The 20,137-nt window shown below is 48.1% G+C and overlaps 2 protein-coding genes and 1 pseudogene across 2 annotated transcripts in view; 2 read left to right on the top strand and 1 right to left on the bottom strand.

Moving 5' to 3' along the window:
- LOC145363729 (uncharacterized) overlaps positions 1 to 20,137 on the top strand; it is a 356,716-nt gene that overhangs the window by 108,584 nt on the left and 227,995 nt on the right. The gene's annotated exons all lie outside the window — the stretch shown is intronic.
- LOC145363585 (uncharacterized) lies at positions 386 to 18,195 on the top strand. The gene is made up of 4 exons (XM_080218769.1): positions 386 to 1,494; positions 9,199 to 9,842; positions 12,889 to 13,731; positions 17,423 to 18,195. The coding sequence occupies exons 1-4, from the start codon at positions 595 to 597 to the stop codon at positions 17,955 to 17,957; spliced, it is 2,922 nt and encodes a 973-aa protein (XP_080074895.1). The 5' UTR covers positions 386 to 594; the 3' UTR covers positions 17,958 to 18,195.
- Positions 10,842 to 10,974, bottom strand: LOC145335653 (U2 spliceosomal RNA; annotated as a pseudogene).

Here is a 20,137-nt window from a genome sequence, read left to right as displayed (position 1 = left end):
TAACCCCAGTCCAACACCGACATCTCCACATCCAGGACGGGAAGCAGTGAGCATGGATCTGTCAATCAGCCTCAATCATCAACTTCAGGAGAATTGGGAGGGTGAATATTAGATACAACAGAGTGAGAATGGAGGGAGAGTGTGTGAGATGGAGATTTGTAGCCTTTGTGGAATGAGAGAGAAAGAATGTTTCATAGAAGCTGGAATTGTCTGTTCTGAATTTTGATCCTGTACTGATACTGATGACTTGTGTCAACTTGTTTTACAGGATATTGAAAGATGACACAGGCTGAAATTTCAAACATCAGGTCTAGATCTGGCAGTCATATTCCTTGGAACCTGAATATCATTGGCCATTGAACCTGAAAGGAGATTTGAAAAGATTTCAAACATCAGTGTGATTGGAAAAGCATCAACACACTTCCACATGCAAGTGAGAGTGTTCCAGTGCATTGACTGAAGAGCTTTAACCAGTTACACAGCCTGAATAAGTATCACACCATTCACAGTGGGGAGCGACTGTACACGTGTTGTGTGTGTGGACGAGGCTTGAACTGATTGTCCACCCAAGGCAGAGGCAAGGACACCTGCACCATGGAGAAACCATGGAAATGTGCAGACTGTGGAAAGAGATACAGATCCCCATCTCTGCTGGATGCTCATCGGCGCAGCCACACTGGGGAGAGGCCGTTCATCTGCTCTCAATGTGGGGAGGGATTCATTCGACACTCCCACCTGCAGTTGCACAAGCGAGTTCACACTGGAGAGAGACCATTCACCTGCTCTCAGTGTGGAAAAGGATTCACTGTGTTATCCACTTTGCAGAGACACCAGCGAATTCACACTGGGGAGAGGCCATTCACCTGCTCTGAGTGTGGGAAGCGATTCAACCAGTTATCCAATTTGCGGACACACCAGCGAATTCACACTGGGGAGAGGCCATTCACCTGCTCTCAGTGTGAGAAGAGATTCACTCGGTTATCCGACCTGCAGGCACATCAGCACGTTCACACTGGGGAGAGGCCGTTCACCTGCTCTCAGTGTGGGAAGGGATTCACTCGGTCATCTGACATGCAGAAGCACAAACGAATTCACACTGGGGAGAGGCTGTTCATCTGCTCTCAGTGTGGGAAGGGATTCACTCAATTTTCCAGCCTGCGGACACACCAGCGTGTTCATACTGGGGAGGGTCTGTTCATCTGCTCTCAGTGTGGGAAGGGATTCACTCAGTTGTCCAGCCTGCAGAGACACCAGCGTGTTCATACTGGGGAGAAGCCGTTCACCTGCTCTCAGTGTGGAAAGGGATTCACTGGACAATTCCACCTGCAGAGACACCAGCTAGTTCACACTGGGGAGAAGCTGTTTACCTGCTCTGTGTGTGGGAAGGGTTTCAGTCAGTTATCCAACCTGCGGAGACACCAGCGAGTTCACATGCGGAGAGGCCATTCACCTGCTCTCAGTGTGGGAAGGAATTCACTCAGTTCTCCCACCTGCTGAGACATCAGTGAGGTTACACTGGGGAGAAACCTGCTCAGTGTATAAAAAAGAGTTCAGAATTTCATCACAGCTGCTGAGGCACCAACAAGTTCACAGGGGTTGGATTCTGCTGTTATTGTTTCTGTTCTCACATCCAGGACTGCATTTTGTTCATTCTCACAGTTGGTCATTGGTCGGAGGGTTTCTTTCTGCTGGACTGGCCGGTCTCAGCCTCCAGTGGGCTGATGCTCTTTGAGTCTTTTTGCAAATACCTTGTTTTAAATTTCACAAGTTTCACAGAGTGACAGGGTGTTAGGAAGGTCAGAGATATTTAGTCAGTATTTCTGTTTGAAACCCCCTCAAATCCCCATCCAATTTCCTTTGTAATTGATTGTTTCCACTTCCTCCACCCTCGGAGGGAGCGGGTTCCAAGTCAATACCATTCGCTGCAGCAAAATATTCTTCCTCACATTCCTCCCCCTGCATCTCTGACCCAAAACCTTAAATCTGTGTCCCCCCTCGTCCCTGTCCCATCAGCGAATGGGAACGACTTTTCTTTGTCCACCTTGTCTAAACCTGTCAGAATCTTGTCCACCTCTATTAAATCTCCCCTCAACCTCCTTTGCTCCAAGGGCAACAACCCCATTGTTGTTGCCCTCATTGACATTGACAATAAAGAACAAACTAACAGAATATGTTAATACCTGAAATCAAATGGGAATGTTGAATTTCTGTTTTAAAGATATTGTGAATATATTGTCCTGGACAATAATGAAATTGGGATAACTCACCTTGGGTGTGGTTGAATTTAATATATTAATCTGGTATCCGCCAACAGTTAGTGAGTCTGGAATGTGTAGCTGGAAATCACTGCAATAGCACTGTGGATGTATTTACAGGCATTGTAGCAGTTCAAGAAGGCAGTGTTGGGTTTGACCATGGCCGAGGCAGCTACATACAGCCACGTATTCTGTTATAATTGAAGGACTGCAGATTGAATGTGAAGCATTATGGGACTGGACTGTCTTGACCACATTCCTGTGACAGCTCAGTTTCTGCAATTATGGACCACTAAAGCTGCTTAGCAGGGTCCCAACACAGGACCTGGTGAGAATATTTACTGGGAATGAGTTGGGATTAAACTTATCCCAGGACCGGCTGGTGTTCAGCAGCTGAGGTACCTGAATCTGTAAAAAGGGAGATCTGACCAATCAACAAACAGTGGTAGGTCGTTGGTTAAGAAATTAAGAGGCATTCTCAGGCATTGTTTAAATTTGTGACCTGATAGTCAGCAAAGTGACGGAATACTCCAAGTAGCACTGGACTGAAAAGCAGACCCTCTGAGTGTAGATCATAATTGTTATTATCTTACCCCATCATGGCCAGTGAAAAATCAGAGCTCGAGTGGGTACCGTGTTGATGTGGAAATTTTCCTGCTTCTTGACTGTGGTAGAAAGACTCAATAAAGTTCGTTCCGACAAAATAACTCGTCTTTATTTGTCTGACGAATTTATTGGAATTCTATGAGGATGTGTCTAGTGCGGTGGATAGAGGGGAACCAGTGGATGTGGTGTTTCTCGATTTTCAGAAGGCGTTTGATAAGGTGCCGCACAGAAGGTTGTTACAGAAGGTTAGGGGGCATGGAGTTGGGGGTAAGGTGTTAGCGTGCATAGGGGATTGGCTGTCAAATAGGAGGCAGAGAGTGGGTGTCAATGGGTGCTATTCGGATTGGCGGTTGTTGACTAGTGGAGTGCCCCAGGGATCGGTGCTGAGGCCTCAGCTATTAACCATTTATATAGATGACCTGGAGGAGGGAGCTGAGTGTAGGGTGTTGAAATTTGCTGATGACACAAAGATAAGTGGAACAGCAAATTGTGCGGAGGGTGTAGAAAGTCTGCTGAGGGATCTAGATAGGCTGAGCGAGTGGGCGAGGACCTGGCAGATGGAATACAATGTTGGCAAGTGTGAGGTTATCCAGTTTGGTAGGAATAATAGTAGGAAGGACTACTACTTACAGGGCGAAAAGCTGCAGCATGCTACGGTGCAGAGGGACCTGGGGGTCCTTGTGCATGAGTGGCAAAAACCCAGCCAAGTACAGCAGGTGGTCAGGAAGGCAAATGGGATGCTGGCCTTCATAGCGAGGGGGATTGAATATAAAAGTAGGGAGGTCTTGCTGCAACTGTACAGGGCACTGCTGAGGCCGCAGCTGGAGTACTGTGTGCAGTTTTGGTCGCCGCACTTGCGCAAAGATATTTTGGCCTTGGAGGGAGTGCAGAGGAGGTTCACTAGGCTGATACCAGGGTTGAGCTACGAAGAGAGGCTGGATAGACTGGGCTTGTACTCGTTAGAGTTTAGAAGGATGAGGGGGGATCTCATAGAGACGTATAAGATGATGAAAGAGATGGATAGGGTAGAGGTGGATAGGTTCTTCCCGCTCAGAAAGGACAGCAGGACTAGGGGGCACAGCCTCAAGATAAGGGGGGAGGGTGCAGTTTAGAACAGAGTTGAGGAGGAACTTCTTCACTCAAAGTGTGGTGAATCTCTGGAATTCTCTGCCCGTTGAAGTGGTGGAGGCTGCCTCGCTAAATATTTTTAAGTCACGGGTAGATAGGTTTTTGGTAGGCAAGGGGATTAAGGGTTATGGGGAGAAAGCGGGAAAGTGGAACTGAGCCACTTCAGATCAGCCATGATCTTATTGAATGGTGGGGCAGGCTTGAAGGGCTAGATGGCCTACTCCTGCTCCTATTTCTTATGTTCTTATGTTTTTTGAAAGACTGCATGCAGTATTGGTAAAAACTTGAGTTTGGAGAGCCATTGTTACGACTTGCTAATTCCTTCTCAAGTCCGCCCTTACATAAAGAATCAATTCAGTATTGAGACAGAATCATTATCAGTTTGCATGACCAGAGCTTATTCAGGAATTTGATTAACAGAGGCATCATAAGTAATGTCATAAATAATGGTACAACCTGCTGACCTCCTCAAACGCTTTGTCTCATCATTCATACCTTTATCTTGTCCTTTTTATAGAACAGATGAAGGCCGATGACTTTGTCATTTCTGACCTTATCTTGTCTCACTCATACAGCTCTAGGTCATGTGGAGTCAGCCTTATCAGGTCTTACAGAGATTAGGCACAGCTTGACCTTCTCTGATCTTATTTGTGTCTTAAATTATGCGGAGTCAGTCTTATTAAGTCTTACAGGGGTCTGGCATTTTGGAATAGCTTGATCAGCTTTCCTAATTTTGTACCAAATACTTGACCAATTTTCCCATCATGCCACTACTTCATTCGTACAACTTCACATTATGTTACAGAGAAGCAACCCAGGAGAACTGGATTAATTGTTGGATTATCCAGTGACATGTTACAGAGCAGAAATCCAGGAGAACTGGATTAATTGTTGGATTATCCAGTGACATGTTACAGAGCAGAAATCCAGGAGAACTGGATTAATTGTTGGATTACATAGTGATATGTCACAGAGCAGAAATCCAGGACAACTGGATTAACTCTGTGTGTGTGTGTGTGTCCCTGGGCACAGTTCCCAGAGTGTTTAAAATCCAGCATCTGTCTCTCTTCAGAGCTGCTGCTTAAAGACACATTTGCAGCATTTATCTGATAGAAACTTCACTCTCATTCTCTCCATCCCCTCCCTCAGCCAGTGCTTCTGTTCTTAACAAAAGTCTAAGCTTTTTTTTGCAGTTCTGATTTCTGGTGAGTCATTAAACACTAAGCACAGGGCAGGCACATTTAAACACCCAGACAGACAACAACAGACAGATTGCATTGTAAATCAGAAGTGGAATTGTCAATGCAGCAACAAAGAACTTTGCAACATTTTTCTTCACGCAACTTAAGGAAAAGGGAACTTTGCAGGAACCAGCAAAGGGTGCAAACCTGTAGCTGACAGAGTCTTGAACGAACAAGTTTTTTTTTCCAAAAATATACTTTATTCATAAAAATCTCAAGTAATCTATTACAGTGTACAGGGCTTCGAGTAGCAAAACAATGCGGAATGAAAACATTTTTGCAGATCTGTCCAAAACAACAGTGACTACATTTCAGTACTTAACATTTCAGTACTTAAAAAAAAACTATGTCCATGTCTCAATATTTACATATTTGTACTATTTACAATGATTACATTTCAATACTTAAAAACTATATACACGCCTCAAAAGATTACTGTGTGCCGTTAGTGCTCAGATTGACACACAGCTCCGCAGGTCGAGGGTATTCTGCAGTTCCTGGGCCCTCGGTCTGCCTCCGTTAAAAGGCCTTACAGTGTGGCCTTTCCCCATTGTGCCTTTGCGGCGGCTGCCCCAAGCTTCAGCCCGTCCCTCAGCACGTAGTCCTGGACCTTGGAATGTGCCAGTCTGCAACACTTGGTCGAGGACAGTTCTTTCAGCTGGAAGATCAGCAAGTTTCGGGCGGACCAAAGTGCGTCCTTCACCGAGTTGATGACCTTCCAGCAGCAGTGGATATTTGTCTCGGTGTGCGTCCCCGGAAACAGCCCGTAGAGCACAGAGTCCTGCGTCACCGAGCTGCTCGGGACGAACCTCGACAAATACCACTGCATCTCGCTCCAGACCTTCTTTGCAAAGGCACATTCCAGAAGGAGGTGTGCGACCGTCTCGTCAGCCCTGCAGCCGCTTCGAGGGCAGCGTGCGGTGATGTTGAGACCTCGAGCGTGCATAAAGGATCTGACGGGGAGTGCCCTTCTCACCACCAGCCAAGCCAGGTCTTGGTGCTTGTTTGTCAGTTCTGGTGATGAGGCGTTCTGCCAGATGACACTGACAGTCTGCTCAGGGAACCATCCAACAGGATCCGCCGTCTCCTTTTCTCTCAGGGCCCCAAGGACGTTACGCGCTGACCACTGCTTAATCGCCTTGTGGTCAAAGGTGTGTTTGCGGAAAAATTTCTCCACGAAGGACAGGTGCTGCGGTACGGTCCAACTACTCGGAGCGTTCCGCGGCAGTGTGGCCAGACCCATCCTTCGCAACACTCGGGACAGGTAGAACCTCAAAAAGTAGTGGCACTTGCTGTTGGTGTACCGAGGATCTACGCACAGCTTGATGCAGCCGCACACAAAGGTGGCCATCAGGATGAGGGCGTCGTTGGGAACGTCTTTCCCTCCGTTCTCTGGAGATTTGTGCATCGCCTCCCTCCGGACGTGATCCATCTTTGATCTCCAGATAAACTTGAAGATGGCCCGCGTCACTGCTGCAGCGCAGGATTTGGGGATAGGCCACACCTGCGCCACGTACAACAACACGGACAGCACCTCGCACCGGATCACCAGGTTTTTCCCTGTTATGGAGAGCGAGCGTTGCTCCCACAAGCCCAGTTTCTGCCTGGCTTTGGCGATGTGCTCCTCCCAGTTTTTGGCGCAAGCCCCTGCCGCTCCAAACCATATCCCCAGCACCTTCAGGTACTCTGCCCTGACGGTGAAGGGGACAATGGATTTGTCAGCCCAGTTCCCAAAGAACATGGCCTCGCTCTTTCCCTGGTTGACTTTGGCTCCCGAGGCCAGCTCGAACTGCTCGCAGACCTGGAGGAGCCTGCGGACAGACGAGGGGTCCGAGCAGAAAACAGCCACGTCATCCATGTACAGGGAGGCTTTGACCTGCGTGCCTCCGCTGCCTGGGATTGTCACCCCTTTGATGCCTGGGTCGCTTCTGAGGGCCTGGGCAAAGGGTTCAATGCAACACACAAAAAGGACGGAGGAGAGAGGGCAGCCCTGTCTGACTCCAGACCTGATTTGGAAGCTATCTGTTTCCCACCCGTTGACTGAGACTGCGCTACTGATGTCTGTGTAGAGCAGCCGGATCCAATTGCGTATTCCCTCCCCAAAACCCATTTTGGAGAGCACATCCATCATGTAGTTGTGCGATATTCTGTCAAACGCCTTCTCCTGGTCGAGGCTGATGAGGCACGTATCCACCTGCCTGTCCTGCACGTAGGCAATCGTATCCCTGAGTAGCGCCAGGCTGTCAGAGATCTTCCTGCCGGGTACAGCACAGGTTTGATCAGGATGGATTACTGACCCCAGAGCAGACTTGACCCGGTTGGCGATGACCTTGGCCAGAATTTTGTAATCCACGTTCAATAGTGAAATGGGTCGCCAATTCCGAATTTCTTCCCTCTCCCCCTTCTGCTTGTAGATGAGGGTAATGATGCCTTTCCTCATGGATTCTGACATCCTGCCCTCCAGAAGCATACTCTCGTATACTTCCAGGAGGTCCGGGCCCGTCAAGTCCCACAACGCCGAGTAAAACTCCGCCGGTAAGCCGTCGCTTCTGGGAGTTTTACCCTTCTGCAAGGACTCGACGGCCTTGGTCAGCTCGTCCAGAGATACCGGTCTCTCCAGGCTGTCCCGCTCACCGTCGTCTAAGACCTGCGTGATAGACGACAGGAAAGACTGGGAGGCCGTGCTGTCTGTCGGCTTCAGGTCACACAGTCTGGCATAGAAGGATTTGCAGATCCTCAGAACATCAGACTGCGATGACCTTACTGAGCCGTCCTCTTCCTTCAGGCTGCTGATCACAGAGGTTTCTCTGTGCACCTTCTGGAAGAAGAAGCGCGAGCACTTTTCGTCCTGCTCCACGGAGCGGACCCTGGACCGGAAAATGACCTTGGCGGCCTCCGAGGCAAAGAGCGAGGCTTGCTGGCTCTTCACCTCCTGGAGCTCCTCCCTGACATCAACCCCCATCGACTGCAGTTGGAGCTTTTCTGGAGTCGGGACATGTCCCCCCGTCTCTCCCTGGCCTTCTGAACCCCTTTGCGAATGAAGAACCTTTTGATGTTGCCTTTGATGGTTTCCCACCAGAGCGATGGAGACTCAAAGAAGGGTTTGACGGTCCTCCAACCGTGGTAAACCCTCCTGAGTTCCTCGAGGTTCTCTGGGGTCAACAGTTCTACATTCAGCTTCCAGGACCCCCTGCCCTTTTTCTGGTTTGCCTCCAGCTGACAGTCGGCCAGCAGGAGGCAGTGGTCAGAAAAGAACACCGGCCTGACGTCGGTGGGCCTGACTGTGAGCGCGCGGGACACAAACATAAAGTCGATCCTGGAGCGAACCGACCCGTCGGGCCGTGACCACGTGTACCTGCGCTGCCCTCCGTCTGCTGGGTTGCTGAAGACGTCGAGCAGCTTGGCATCTTTGACCGTCTCCAGCAGGGCTCTGGACGTTGCGTCCAGTTTGTTTTCAGCCCTGCTGGATCGGTCGGCCTTGTCTAGGATACAATTGAAGTCCCCACCCAGAATGACCGGCCTGGAGGTGGTGAGCAGCTGTGGCAGCTGCTCAAAGACCGCCAGCCGCTTGGTTCTGACGGCAGGGGCATACACATTAATCAGCCTGAGAGGGCAGTTTTTGTACGTGACGTCTGCTACGAGAAGGCGTCCCCCCACCACCTCCCTAACTTCGGAGATGGTGAAGCCACCTCCCCGCAGCAGGATGCCGAGGCCCGAGGAACGGCAGTCGTTCCCACCTGACCAGGTGGACGGTCCGTGGGACCACACACTCGACCAGCGCCTGTAGCTGCTGAGGTGAGGGATCCCACACTCCTGTAGGAACAGCAGGTCGGCTTTGACGTTGGCCAGGTAGGATAATGTGGACACACATCTCAACCCGTCTTTGACACTGCGTACATTTACCGAGGCAAACTTTAAAGACATTTTTAAAGTACAAAAAGATTTGGCAGTTCTTACATGTCCGTCAGTCAGCATGCACCCGGTTCCGCATTCCTGTGGTGCTGACGAAGTTCTGCAGGGCGGCAGGGCTGATGTATCCGTCCGAACCTGCCTCAGATCCTCGTCGGCGACCGGGTGACATCGTCGGAGTCATGTGGCCGTCGGCTTGCGTCAGGGTTGCTGGCCGGTCTTCGTACCGGACGGTGTCAGCGTCCTTGTTCCTGCTCTGCGGAGTCGGGATCGCCACGGCTGCAGTGTTGGCTCCATCGTCTGGATGGTCTGCTGCTGCTGCGATGGCTTCAGTTCTCCCCGTCACCTGTGGATTCTTCGTCGCTTTTGAAAAGAGCCTCTTGAGGTTCTGTCGTCGTCTGGCAGCTTTTCTCTCATCATCTGTGGAGACGTCACCGTTGAGGGGTCTCGCTGCCACGGATTTCCTTTTCCGTATCTTTCTCCTGGATTTGACGTTCAGCCAGGGGCTTTCAAGCTCCGAGCTCTCCTGTTCCATGGCTTCGGCGCCCTCTGCTGGTGGTGCTGACGATGCATCCTCCTGCTGCACGGGGGGGTCCACTCGTCCTTCCGAAGCCTTTTCCGGGCCTGCTTCTGGACCAGTCGTCTGTCCCTCTGAGGTGGCACGGACGCTTGCCTTCTTCACTCCGCCTCCGGTGATCTGGGCGTAAGTGGCCTTTCGCTTGGGGCAGGTTCTGTAGACGTGGCCAGCCTCCCCACACAGGTTGCAACATTTGCTGTCGCTGCAGTCCTTTGTCGCGTGCCCCTCCTTCAAGCAGTTTCTGCAGAAGGTGGTGCTGCAGCTCGCCGCAAAATGGCCGGTTTTGCCGCAGATTCGGCACACTCGAGGCTGTCCCGCGTAGTACAGGAAGCCTCGATTCCCCCCGATGGCAAAATTGGAGGGCGGGTGCAGGAGGCCTCCGTTGGGGTCAGTCCTGAGAGTTACTCTCACCTGTCTCTTACAGGTCCAGATTCCGTACTTGTCCATCACATCCGCGCTCTCACCCTTCACCTCCACGTACCTGGAGAGGAACGTCAGCCGCAGGGACGTAGGGGTTATACATTTGGAACGTGATAACCCGGTTCCTCTGGGACGGCACGGTGAACAGGGGCTCCGCCGTCAGGATGGAGAGGGGCCCCTCTTTGCCTTTCTCCTTGAGGGCTGTGAGGAACTTGAGGCATCCTGACAGGCTCCTGAAGCTGACGTCCACGTAGGGCTGGTTGTTGTATTCAGCCACACCGTAGACGTCTGCTGCCTGGAATCCGCAGCACTCAAACAGTACCTTCTTCACGACGAAGTCTCGGCCCACGGGCGAGTCTCCTCCTGAAGCCTTCACCCGGATGGTGTTGGGCAGTCCTTGGCCTGTAGCTTTCGATGTAGCTGCAGCCATAGCTCGGTGACACTGAGTCGTACTGTACCGGCGTTAGGTCCAAGCCAGAGGCTTGAAACCAGCATTAAGGTCCACCAATAGCAGCAGAGCTCAAGTGTTGTAGACGGTCTTCTCCCGATCGTCTGACGCCTGCTTCCACAACGCCCATCGAGATCCGATAGCTCTTTGCGAAATCCGAGCCTCAGGCTAAGAACGCTTGTAGACAGTGAGAACGGCTCCCAGTCCGAGGCCAGTCAGTTTGTATGGAGTACACCCGAGCAACTGACCCAATCCTGAAGGGGTGGACGCTCAACCGGCTTAGTTGGCACCGTTAGGTTTCCACCGGCGGCAATCCCCTTCGAGGAGACACCTCTAAACTGATAAGAACAGATACTACACTTGATCTTAGCCAAAAGGCCGAGAAGCGAACAAGTTGTATAATCTACATTTACACTGGCCCCTCTCTCTCTCTCTGGCAGTGCAGGGCTGCGAGTTCATTTGACCCAATTTTCTCTCAGGTCCTGGTGCTGGTAATGTGAAGCTGGGATGGGGGATGGGGGTGGGGGAGGGGGTATAAGAGAGAGAGAGAAAGAGTGAGCCTTGGGATAAACCATTTGCCTGGTGCTCGCACACTACACCCCCACACACTCAGAGACAGGTTGGTGTTGAACTGGGCCATATCTGGAGTCGGTGTGTCCAGATGAGGTGTGGGAGATGTGGTTGGATGGGGGTTGTTCCGGTCTTCCCATTGGCCAACACCTCAGCGTGAAGGTCAGGGGACGGGCTCTCCCCTGCACACGCGCAGTTTCCTCGCTCCATTGGACATGCGCAGTCCCGGGAAGGGGGAGATCACCGAGCGGCATCTCGCTCCGGCCGGAGCCGCCAGCCGCTTGTGTGGGAACCTTGGCTCGAGGAGGGGAACAATGGGTGGGGGCGGGGCTCCCGGGATGGGGAGGGGAACAATGGGCGGGGGTGGGGCTCCCGGGTCCGCGAACCCGGGCTTGAGCACTGGAACCCAAGGACGTCACCGCGGAGCAGTGATTGCTATTGGCTGATTCAGGCAGGGCTCCATTGTGACAATGCCTCAGAGGGGCGTTCCCAGCACACACTGTCCCATTGGCAGCAATAGCACTAGTTCCAGAAGCAAAACACTGCGGATTGGACACCAGCTCAGAGCGGCTGGCGGTCAAAGCCCCGCCCACCCTCACGTGAGCTCCGGTTCCGCTACCTCATTGTCTACGTGCGGGAAATTGACCAATGGAAGCGTGTGGAGGACCGGATGGGCGCTGGTCCTCCACCCAATCAGAGAACGGGCCTTGTATCAATGGTTGCACGGGGCATCCTCCTTTGTTTGTCCAGCAAACTTCTGCTTCTTCTTGTCCTTTGTCTGATCAAAGATTGAACCTCAGACAGATTAAAACTTCCGCCTGTGTTCAACATCTATGAGTAAAATACTTTCTTTTTTCATTGTGGGAAAAAATTGGGGACATGCAGCAACTGAAGGGAAAGGAAATGAATCAGTCTCTACATCACATTTTTAGTCCAGTCATTTGATTTATTGTCACATGTATTAACATACAGTGAAAAGTATTGTTTCTTGTGCATTATACAGACAAAGCATACGTACATAGGGAAGGAAAGGAGAGAATGTAGATTTACAGTCATAGCTAGGGTGCAGAGAGAATCAGTTTCCGAAGCATTGAACAAATGTAAAAGATAAAATTAGAAGGTCTGCTTGGCACAGCTTGCAAGAAGTCGCCTCACTTTGGCGCCATCTTGAGTATATCTGTCTGGCAGCCTGCATGGAGATTTTCAATTGTGTCCAGGACAGGAAGCAGTGAACATGGATCTGTCAATCAGCCTGAATCAGCACCTTCAGGAGAATTGGGAGGGTGAATATTAGATACAGCAGAGTGAGAATAGAGAGAGAGTGTATGGGATGGAGATTTACAGCTTTTGGGCAACGAGGGAGGAAAATAGAATTGTTTGTTCTTTATTTCTATCCTATACTGATAGTGATGGCATTTGTAAACTACATTTACAGGATATTGCGACAGGAGCATTTACAGACAGAAATCTCAGATGTGATGTTCTAGATTTGACAGAGTCACTCGATTCCTTGGGACCTGAATATCATCGGTCTTTGAATCTAGAAGGAGAAATATTTGTCCAGTCTCACCCAAGTGAGAGCATTCCAGTGCACTAACTATGGCAGGAATATTAACCTGTTACAGAGGCTGAAAAACCATCACACCATTCATGGCGGGACAGACTGTACATGTGTTATTTATGTGGATGAGGCTTCAACTGTTCAACTGACTTGGAGTGATACAGTGAGGCCTAAAACATGAAGAAACCATGGAAATGTGGGGACTGTGAAAAGACATTCAAAGCTCCATCAGAGCTGGAAAACCATTGGCGCATTCACACTGGAGAGAGGCCATTCATCTGCTCTCAGTGTGGGAAGGGATTCACTCAGTCAACCACTCTGCAGAGACACCAGCAAGTTCACACTGGAGAGAGGCTGTTTACCTGCTCTCAGTGTGGGAAGGGATTCACTCTGTCATCCCACCTGTTGAGACACCAGCAAGTTCACACTGGGGAGAGGCCATTCATTTGCTCTCAGTGTGGGAAAGGATTCAGTAATTCATTCAACCTTCAGACACACCAGCGGGTTCACACTGGGGAGAGACCATTCACCTGTTCTCAATGTGGAAAACGATTCAGTGATTTGTCCAACCTGCAGACACACCAGCGAATTCACACTGGGGAGAGGCCATTCATCTGCTCTCAGTGTGGGAAGGGATTCACTCTTTTATGCAACCTGTTAAGACATAAGCGAGTTCACAGCGGAGAGAGGCCATTTACCTGCTCTCATTGTGGGAAAGGATTCAGTGATTCTTCCGGCATGCAGACCCACCAGCGAGTTCACACTGGGGAGAGACCGTTTACCTGCTCTGACTGTGGGAAGGGGTTCACTTTGTCATCCCACCTGTTGAGACACCAGCGAGTTCACACCGGGGAGTGGCCCTTTACCTGCTCTGAGTGTGGGAAGGGATTCAATGACTCCTCCAACCTGGAGAGACACCAGCGAGTTCACACTGGGGAGAGACCATTCACCTGCTCTCAGTGTGGGAAGGGATTCACTCTTTTATCCATCCTGTTGAGACACAAGCACATTCACAAGTGATTATAAGTGCTGGAATCTGATGTTATTGTTTCTGCTCTCAATTATCTCCAGGACTGCATATTGTTTATTCTCATAGTTGGTCAATGGGGAGGATTACTTGATGTTGGACTGGCCAATCTCATGACTTTGCTTCCAGTGGGCTGATGTTCTTTAAGCCTTGTTGCAAATACCTGCTTTCAGATTTTACAAGGATCACAGAATGAAAGGATGTAGGAAGTTGAGAGATATTTAGTTCTTCTTTCTGTTTGGAACCCCCAAAGTATGCCACATTGCCATGGAGATGGGCTCTGGTTGTTACATGGTTCTTTTGTTTAATTTACCTGAGTGTTTCTCATAGAAGCAATTTAGAGCAGGAATAGGCCACTTGGCCCCTTGACCCTGCTCCACCAAGACTGAGATTCTCAAGCAAATTGACATAGGGAAGGAGAAGGCCTTTAAAGTGAATAAATCTCCAGGTTCAGATGAATTGTACCCAAGGCTGCAGTGGGAGTCAAGGAAGGAGATTGCAGGGGCTCTGATCCAAATCTTCAATTCCTCTCTAGCAATGGAATAGATGCCAGATGACTGGAGAACAGCTAATGTGGTTCCATTGTTTAAGGAGAATTGTGGAGATAAACCAGGAAACTATGCACCAGTGAACCTCATGTTAGTGGTAGGGAAACTATTGAAGAAACCTCTGAAACTGAATACCTGTCTCCACTTGCAGAGGGAAAGCTTGATCAGGAATAGTCAACTTGGCTTCATCAGAGGGAGGTCACACCTAACAAATTTGATTGAAGTTTTTGAGGTGGTGACCAGGTGTGTCTACGAGGTATGGAAGGGGATTGCTAATCAACTAATAAGATTTAGAGGCAGAACGCAGTCTTTAACAGGACAAGAAATCAGTCAGGAGTTAAATGATTATTTGGCAAGCAAACATACACAGTTTACACGTATGTGAATGCAGAAGGTGAATCAAAACTAGTTATGATTTTAAAACATATATGCTAATATCTTTAATGTAATGTACTGTACACTTCAGTCAAGCAAAGGTACCAAAAGTCATGATGGTAGATGTAAAAGGTAAAGCCAAAGGTCTGGGAACTGGTGAATCAGCAATTGTTTTATTGGGTGGAATTCCTATGAGAGTACATATTCTGCAACATTTATGAATAGTTGTATTCACTGCCCAGACACAAGGGTAGATATGCCCCTGGATATAGGATCACATGTCTATTCAACTTGGTAGTAACCTTGCGGTAGCATTTGCCGTTATCAGGCAACAGAGATGTAGTTAGAGCCAAAAAGGGAAAGACGTCCGGATTTGAAGGATGAATAGAATATCACCATGATATTAAGTACCATATGGTTGGCTGAGGCACTAGACAGAGATTTGTACTGATGTATGACTGGTAAATGAAATTGATTTTAAACTAATGAAGGGCAGCATTATTGATTATAAAGAAGTATAATTAATCTGTATTTGATTCTGTACTTCAGATCTTTCGGAGTGGTTCTGTGACTCTATTCCTTAGAGGTATTTAACTCTTTTAGAAGTCTTCGGTCAGCTGTACATTTGTTTTTGTTTGTTTTATGTTAAATAAATTTTGTTACGTCTTTGTGAGTTTTGAATTGTCTAAGACACAATTGGTCTCCTTGAAATTTCCCCACAACACAGCAGTCGATATAGTTTATATGGATTTCAACAAAGCCTTTGACAAGGATCCACGTGGGAGACTTGTAAAGAAGGTATGTTCACATGGGATACAGGGTAATTTGATGAAGTGGATTCAAAATTGGCTCAGTTGCAGGAGAAAGAGGGTGATGACTGAAGACTGCTTTAGTGACTGGGGCGGCATGGCAGCACTGCTGCCTCATAGCACCAGGGACCCGGGTTCAATTCCGGCCTTGGGTCACTATCTATGTGGAGTCTGCACGTTCTCCCCGTGTCTGCGTGGGTTTCATCCGGGTGCTCCTGTTTCCTCCCACACTCCAAAGGTGTGTGGGTTAGATTGATTGGCCATGATAAATTACCTTTGCTGCATTCATCTGTGGCAAATATATCATTTCTGAGGTAAGGAGACCAAACCTCCAGGTGTGATCTTAACAAGGCGAAGTACAGCTACAGTGAGACATCCTTGCTCCTGTACTCATGTCCTCTTGTATTGAAGACCAACAAACCATTTCCCTTCCAAAGTGCTTCTTGTTATTGTATGTTTGCTTTCAGTGGCACCCACATCCCTTTGTCCATCAACATTTCCCAATCCATCATCTTTTAAATTATACTCTGTCCAAATTTCTCTGTCCAAAATGGATAACATCACATTTATCCATGTTAACCTGCATCTGCCTTGTATTTACTCATTCACTCAACTTCTCGAAATCAGCTTGAGGTCTTTTGATATCCTCCTCACCACTCACTCCTGCCAAGTTTCATGTCTTCAGCAAACCTGGAAATATTACATTTGTTTCCTTCATCCAAATCATTGATGTATGTAGGCGGGGCCCAAGCACCGATCCCTGTGGGACCCTACTGGTTACGACTTGCCACTTTGAAAAAGATCCATTTACTCCTACTCTCTGTTTCCTGTCTGCTAATCAATTCTCAATCCATGTTAGTATCTTACTCCATTCATTGGTCTTTAATTGTGCACACTAATGTCTTATTTGAGTTCCTGTCAAAAGCTTTCTGAAAATCCAAATACACAGCATCTACTGGTTCACCTTATCTATTTTACTGGTGACATCCTCAAAAATCTCCAGTATATTTCTCAGGCATGATTTCCCTTTCGTAAATCCATTATTGTCTTTGTCTAATCCCTTTGATGTTTTCTCGGTATTTTCAACAAATTCTGGTCGAGAATCTGAGCATTTGGTGTCCAAGGGTACCGTTTAGTGCCTTCTGTGCCTGCTGGGCGCCACATGGATTGGGGTACATTATTGACCCCTTTAATCACATTTGATTTGATGTTTTAAGTTTCCTTTCCACTTTGTCTTTTGTTTGGGTGGTTGCCCTCCTTTTGGGAGATGCTCATTTTAATTTGTCCCCTCGTTAATTTGATTAAGTTTATTTGGTTAGCCAAAAAGATTGAATCTAAATGCAAGTTTTTAGTCTAGCAGTTTGCATCTAGATTTTCAAGGCTGCATCCTTGACAAGAAGCATGGATCTGTCAATCAGCATGAATTGTCACCCTCTGGGAGTTGGGAGACTGAACATTGGCTCAGCAGAGTGAGAACAGAGAGGGAATGTGTGGGATGGAGATTTACAGCTTTACTTAGAATGAGAGAGGAAAGAATGTTCCACAGAAACTAGAATTGCCTGTTCCGAATTTCTATTCCAACTGCCAGTGATGACTTTTGTAAACTGTCTTTGCAGGACATTAGAAGTGGAGGATTTGGAAAATTCAAAGCAGACATTACATCAAGACCAACCAGAATCAGTCACTTCACTAGGAGCTGAATAGCATTGGCCTTTGACTCTCAAAGGAGAAATGTTTGTCTGTTCAGTTTGCTTCAAAAGATTTGAAACATCAGTGTGACTGGAAAAGCACCAAGACCTGCACACACACCCGAGTGAGAGTGTTCCAGTGAACTGATTGTGAAAGAATTAAAAGTGGTGACAGAGTCTGTTAAAACCTGGCACCATTCACAATGCGGAGAAATCGAACATGTGTTTTGTGTTGATGAGGTTTTAGCTGATCCTTGAACTTGGGAGAGGCACAAGGACCCCTGCACTGTGGAGAAACCGTGGAAATGTGGGGACTGTGGGAAGGGATTTTGTACACCCTCTGCACTGGAAATTCATCGACGCAGTCATGTCGGAGAGAGGCCGTTCACCTGCTCGGACTGTGGGAAGGTTTTTGCGCAGTTGTCTAACTTGCTGAGACATCTGCGAGTTCACACTGGGGAGAGACCGTTCACCTGCTCAGACTGTGGGAAGGGTTTCAGTAATTCATCCAACCTGCAGTCACACCAGCGAGTTCACACTGGGGAGAGACCGTTCACCTGCTCTCAGTGTGGAAAGGGATTCAGTCATTTATCTAATTTGCTGAGGCACCAGCGAGCTGACAGCAGGGAGAGAACTGTCACCTGCTCTCAGTGTGAGAAGCAATTCCGTGATTCATACACTCTGCGCTTACACCAGCGAGTTCACACTGGGGAGAGGCCATTCACCTGCTCCAACTGTGGTAAAGGATTCACTCAGTTATCCAACCTGCTGAGACACCAGCAAATCCATAAGTGATTACAGAGATTGGATTCTGATGTTACTGCTGCTGTTAATCACATCCAGGACTGAACCATGTTCATTCAGACAGTGGGTGAAGTGGGAGGGTTTCTCTCTGCTGGACTGGCCGGTCTCATGACTTTGCATCTAATGGGCTGATGCACTTTGAGCCTGGCAATGCACACTTCCACAAAATGATCCACAAAAACTAATGGAATATGTTTTATCCTGGATAATAAATAGTGTTTTTCTACAACTACAGGTAGATCTACAATAAATATATTTGTCTCTGTTTCATTGAGTCTACAGCACAGGGCCAGGCCAGTCGGCTCAATTGGTCTGTGTCAGTATTTATGCTCCACATGATCCTCCACCCACCCCTCTTCATCTCCCCCCATCAGCATATCCTTCTATTCCTTTCTCCCTCATGTATATATCGAGCTTCCCCTTCAGTGTATTCATGCTGTTTACCTCAACTGCTCGCTGTGGTAGTGAGTTCCACATTCTCACCACTCTCTGAGTAAAGAGGTTCCTCACTGAAATCCCTGTTGGATTATTGACCCTCTTCATAATCTTAAAGATTTGCATCAGGTCACCCTTCAGTCTTCTTTTTTCTAGAGAAAAGCAGCCCCAGCCTTTCCTGAGGGTTAAATGCTCTCAGTTCTGGGATTATTCTTGTGAATCTTTGTTGCTTCTTCTCCAGTGCCTCTATTTCCTTTTTCTAAATGGAGATAATGAATGTTGACAGTGCTCCCAGTGTAGTCTAAGCCTGGTTCTAAACAAGCTGAACATAACATCGCTGCTTTTCAATTCTATCCCTCCAGAATGGATTCCTATATATGGGCCTCACATTGAAGGAAAGTTCTTTGAGAGCTGGAGAGTGGATTTATAAGAATGGCACCAGGGATGAGGGACTGGAGATCTTGAAATGTCTCTCCTTAGATCAGAGAGTCATTAGTGTAAGAAATGAGGCCATTCATCTGCTGAATCCATGCCAGCTCTGGACAGCAAACCAGTCAGTCCCATTGTCCCAATAATCCCCATAACCCTAAAAGTTTATTTCCCACAACTTGAATCCCAAAATGTTTGTTTTCTCTCCTTCCATTCCCCTCATGGGCAGAGTGTTCCAGGTCACTGCCACTCGCAGTGTCAAAATATTCTTCCTCACAGCCCCCTTACATTTTTTGGCCAAAACCTTCAATCTGTGCCCCCTCCTCCTTGTGCCATCGGCTAATAGAAATAGGTTTTCTTTGTTCACCTTGTCTAGACATAAACTGCACCTCTATCAAATCACCCTGCAACCCCCTTTCCAGTGTAAATTTGATGGTGTACAGTGAGTTGAGATGAATAGTGAACCCAGTCCCACAATGAGAACACCTCATCAGTGTGAACACATTGATGAGACATCAGTTCCTGGCAACCTATATAACAATTCCTGGGGACTTTGCATTTACAAGTTCTCCAGTTAGTGTGAACATTTGGGTGTTTAAAAGATAACTGAGTGAATTTCTTCCCTCACTTGGAGGATAAGAAATGTCTCTCTCGCAGTGTGAACCTTACGGTGTCTCAGCAGGTTGGTTGAATTAATAAATCCCTTCTCATACTTGAGGCAAGTGAATGCTCTCTCCCTAGTGTGAATTTGTTGGTGTGTTAGCAGGTCAGATGACTGAGCAAATCCCTTCCCACAATCAGAACAAATTAACAGCCTCTCCCTGGTGTGAATTCACTGGTGTACAAGGTGGACAGATGATTGCCTGAACCCAATCCCACAATGAGAACACCTGAATGGTTTCTGATCAGAGTGAATATGTTGATGCTACATTAGTTCCCTGGAGCTTTTATAACATTGTCCACAATTTAAAAGGTCTCCCATCAATGTGAACTCGTTGGTGTGTCTGCAGGTAAGATGTTGGAATGAATCCCTTCCCACATTGGGAACAGATGAATGGTCTGTCCCCAGAGTGAATTTGCTGGTGCAACAGCAGGTCAGATGACTGAGTGACTCCCTTCCCACACACAGACCAGGTGAATACTCCCTCCCCAGTGTGATCTTACTGGTGTTTCTGTAGATGGGATGACTGAGTGAATGCCTTCCCAAAGACAAAGCAGGTAAATGGCCTCTCCCCAGTGTGACTACATTGGTGTCTCTGCAGGTGATATGACTGAATGAATCCTTTTCCACATTCAGAGCAGGTGAA

The sequence above is a fragment of the Carcharhinus amblyrhynchos genome, unplaced genomic scaffold (genome assembly GCF_965287045.1).
Source record: "Carcharhinus amblyrhynchos unplaced genomic scaffold, sCarAmb.v2.hapA scaffold_39, whole genome shotgun sequence".
NCBI lineage: Eukaryota > Metazoa > Chordata > Chondrichthyes > Carcharhiniformes > Carcharhinidae > Carcharhinus > Carcharhinus amblyrhynchos.
This window is presented reverse-complemented; position numbering and strand designations above follow the sequence as displayed.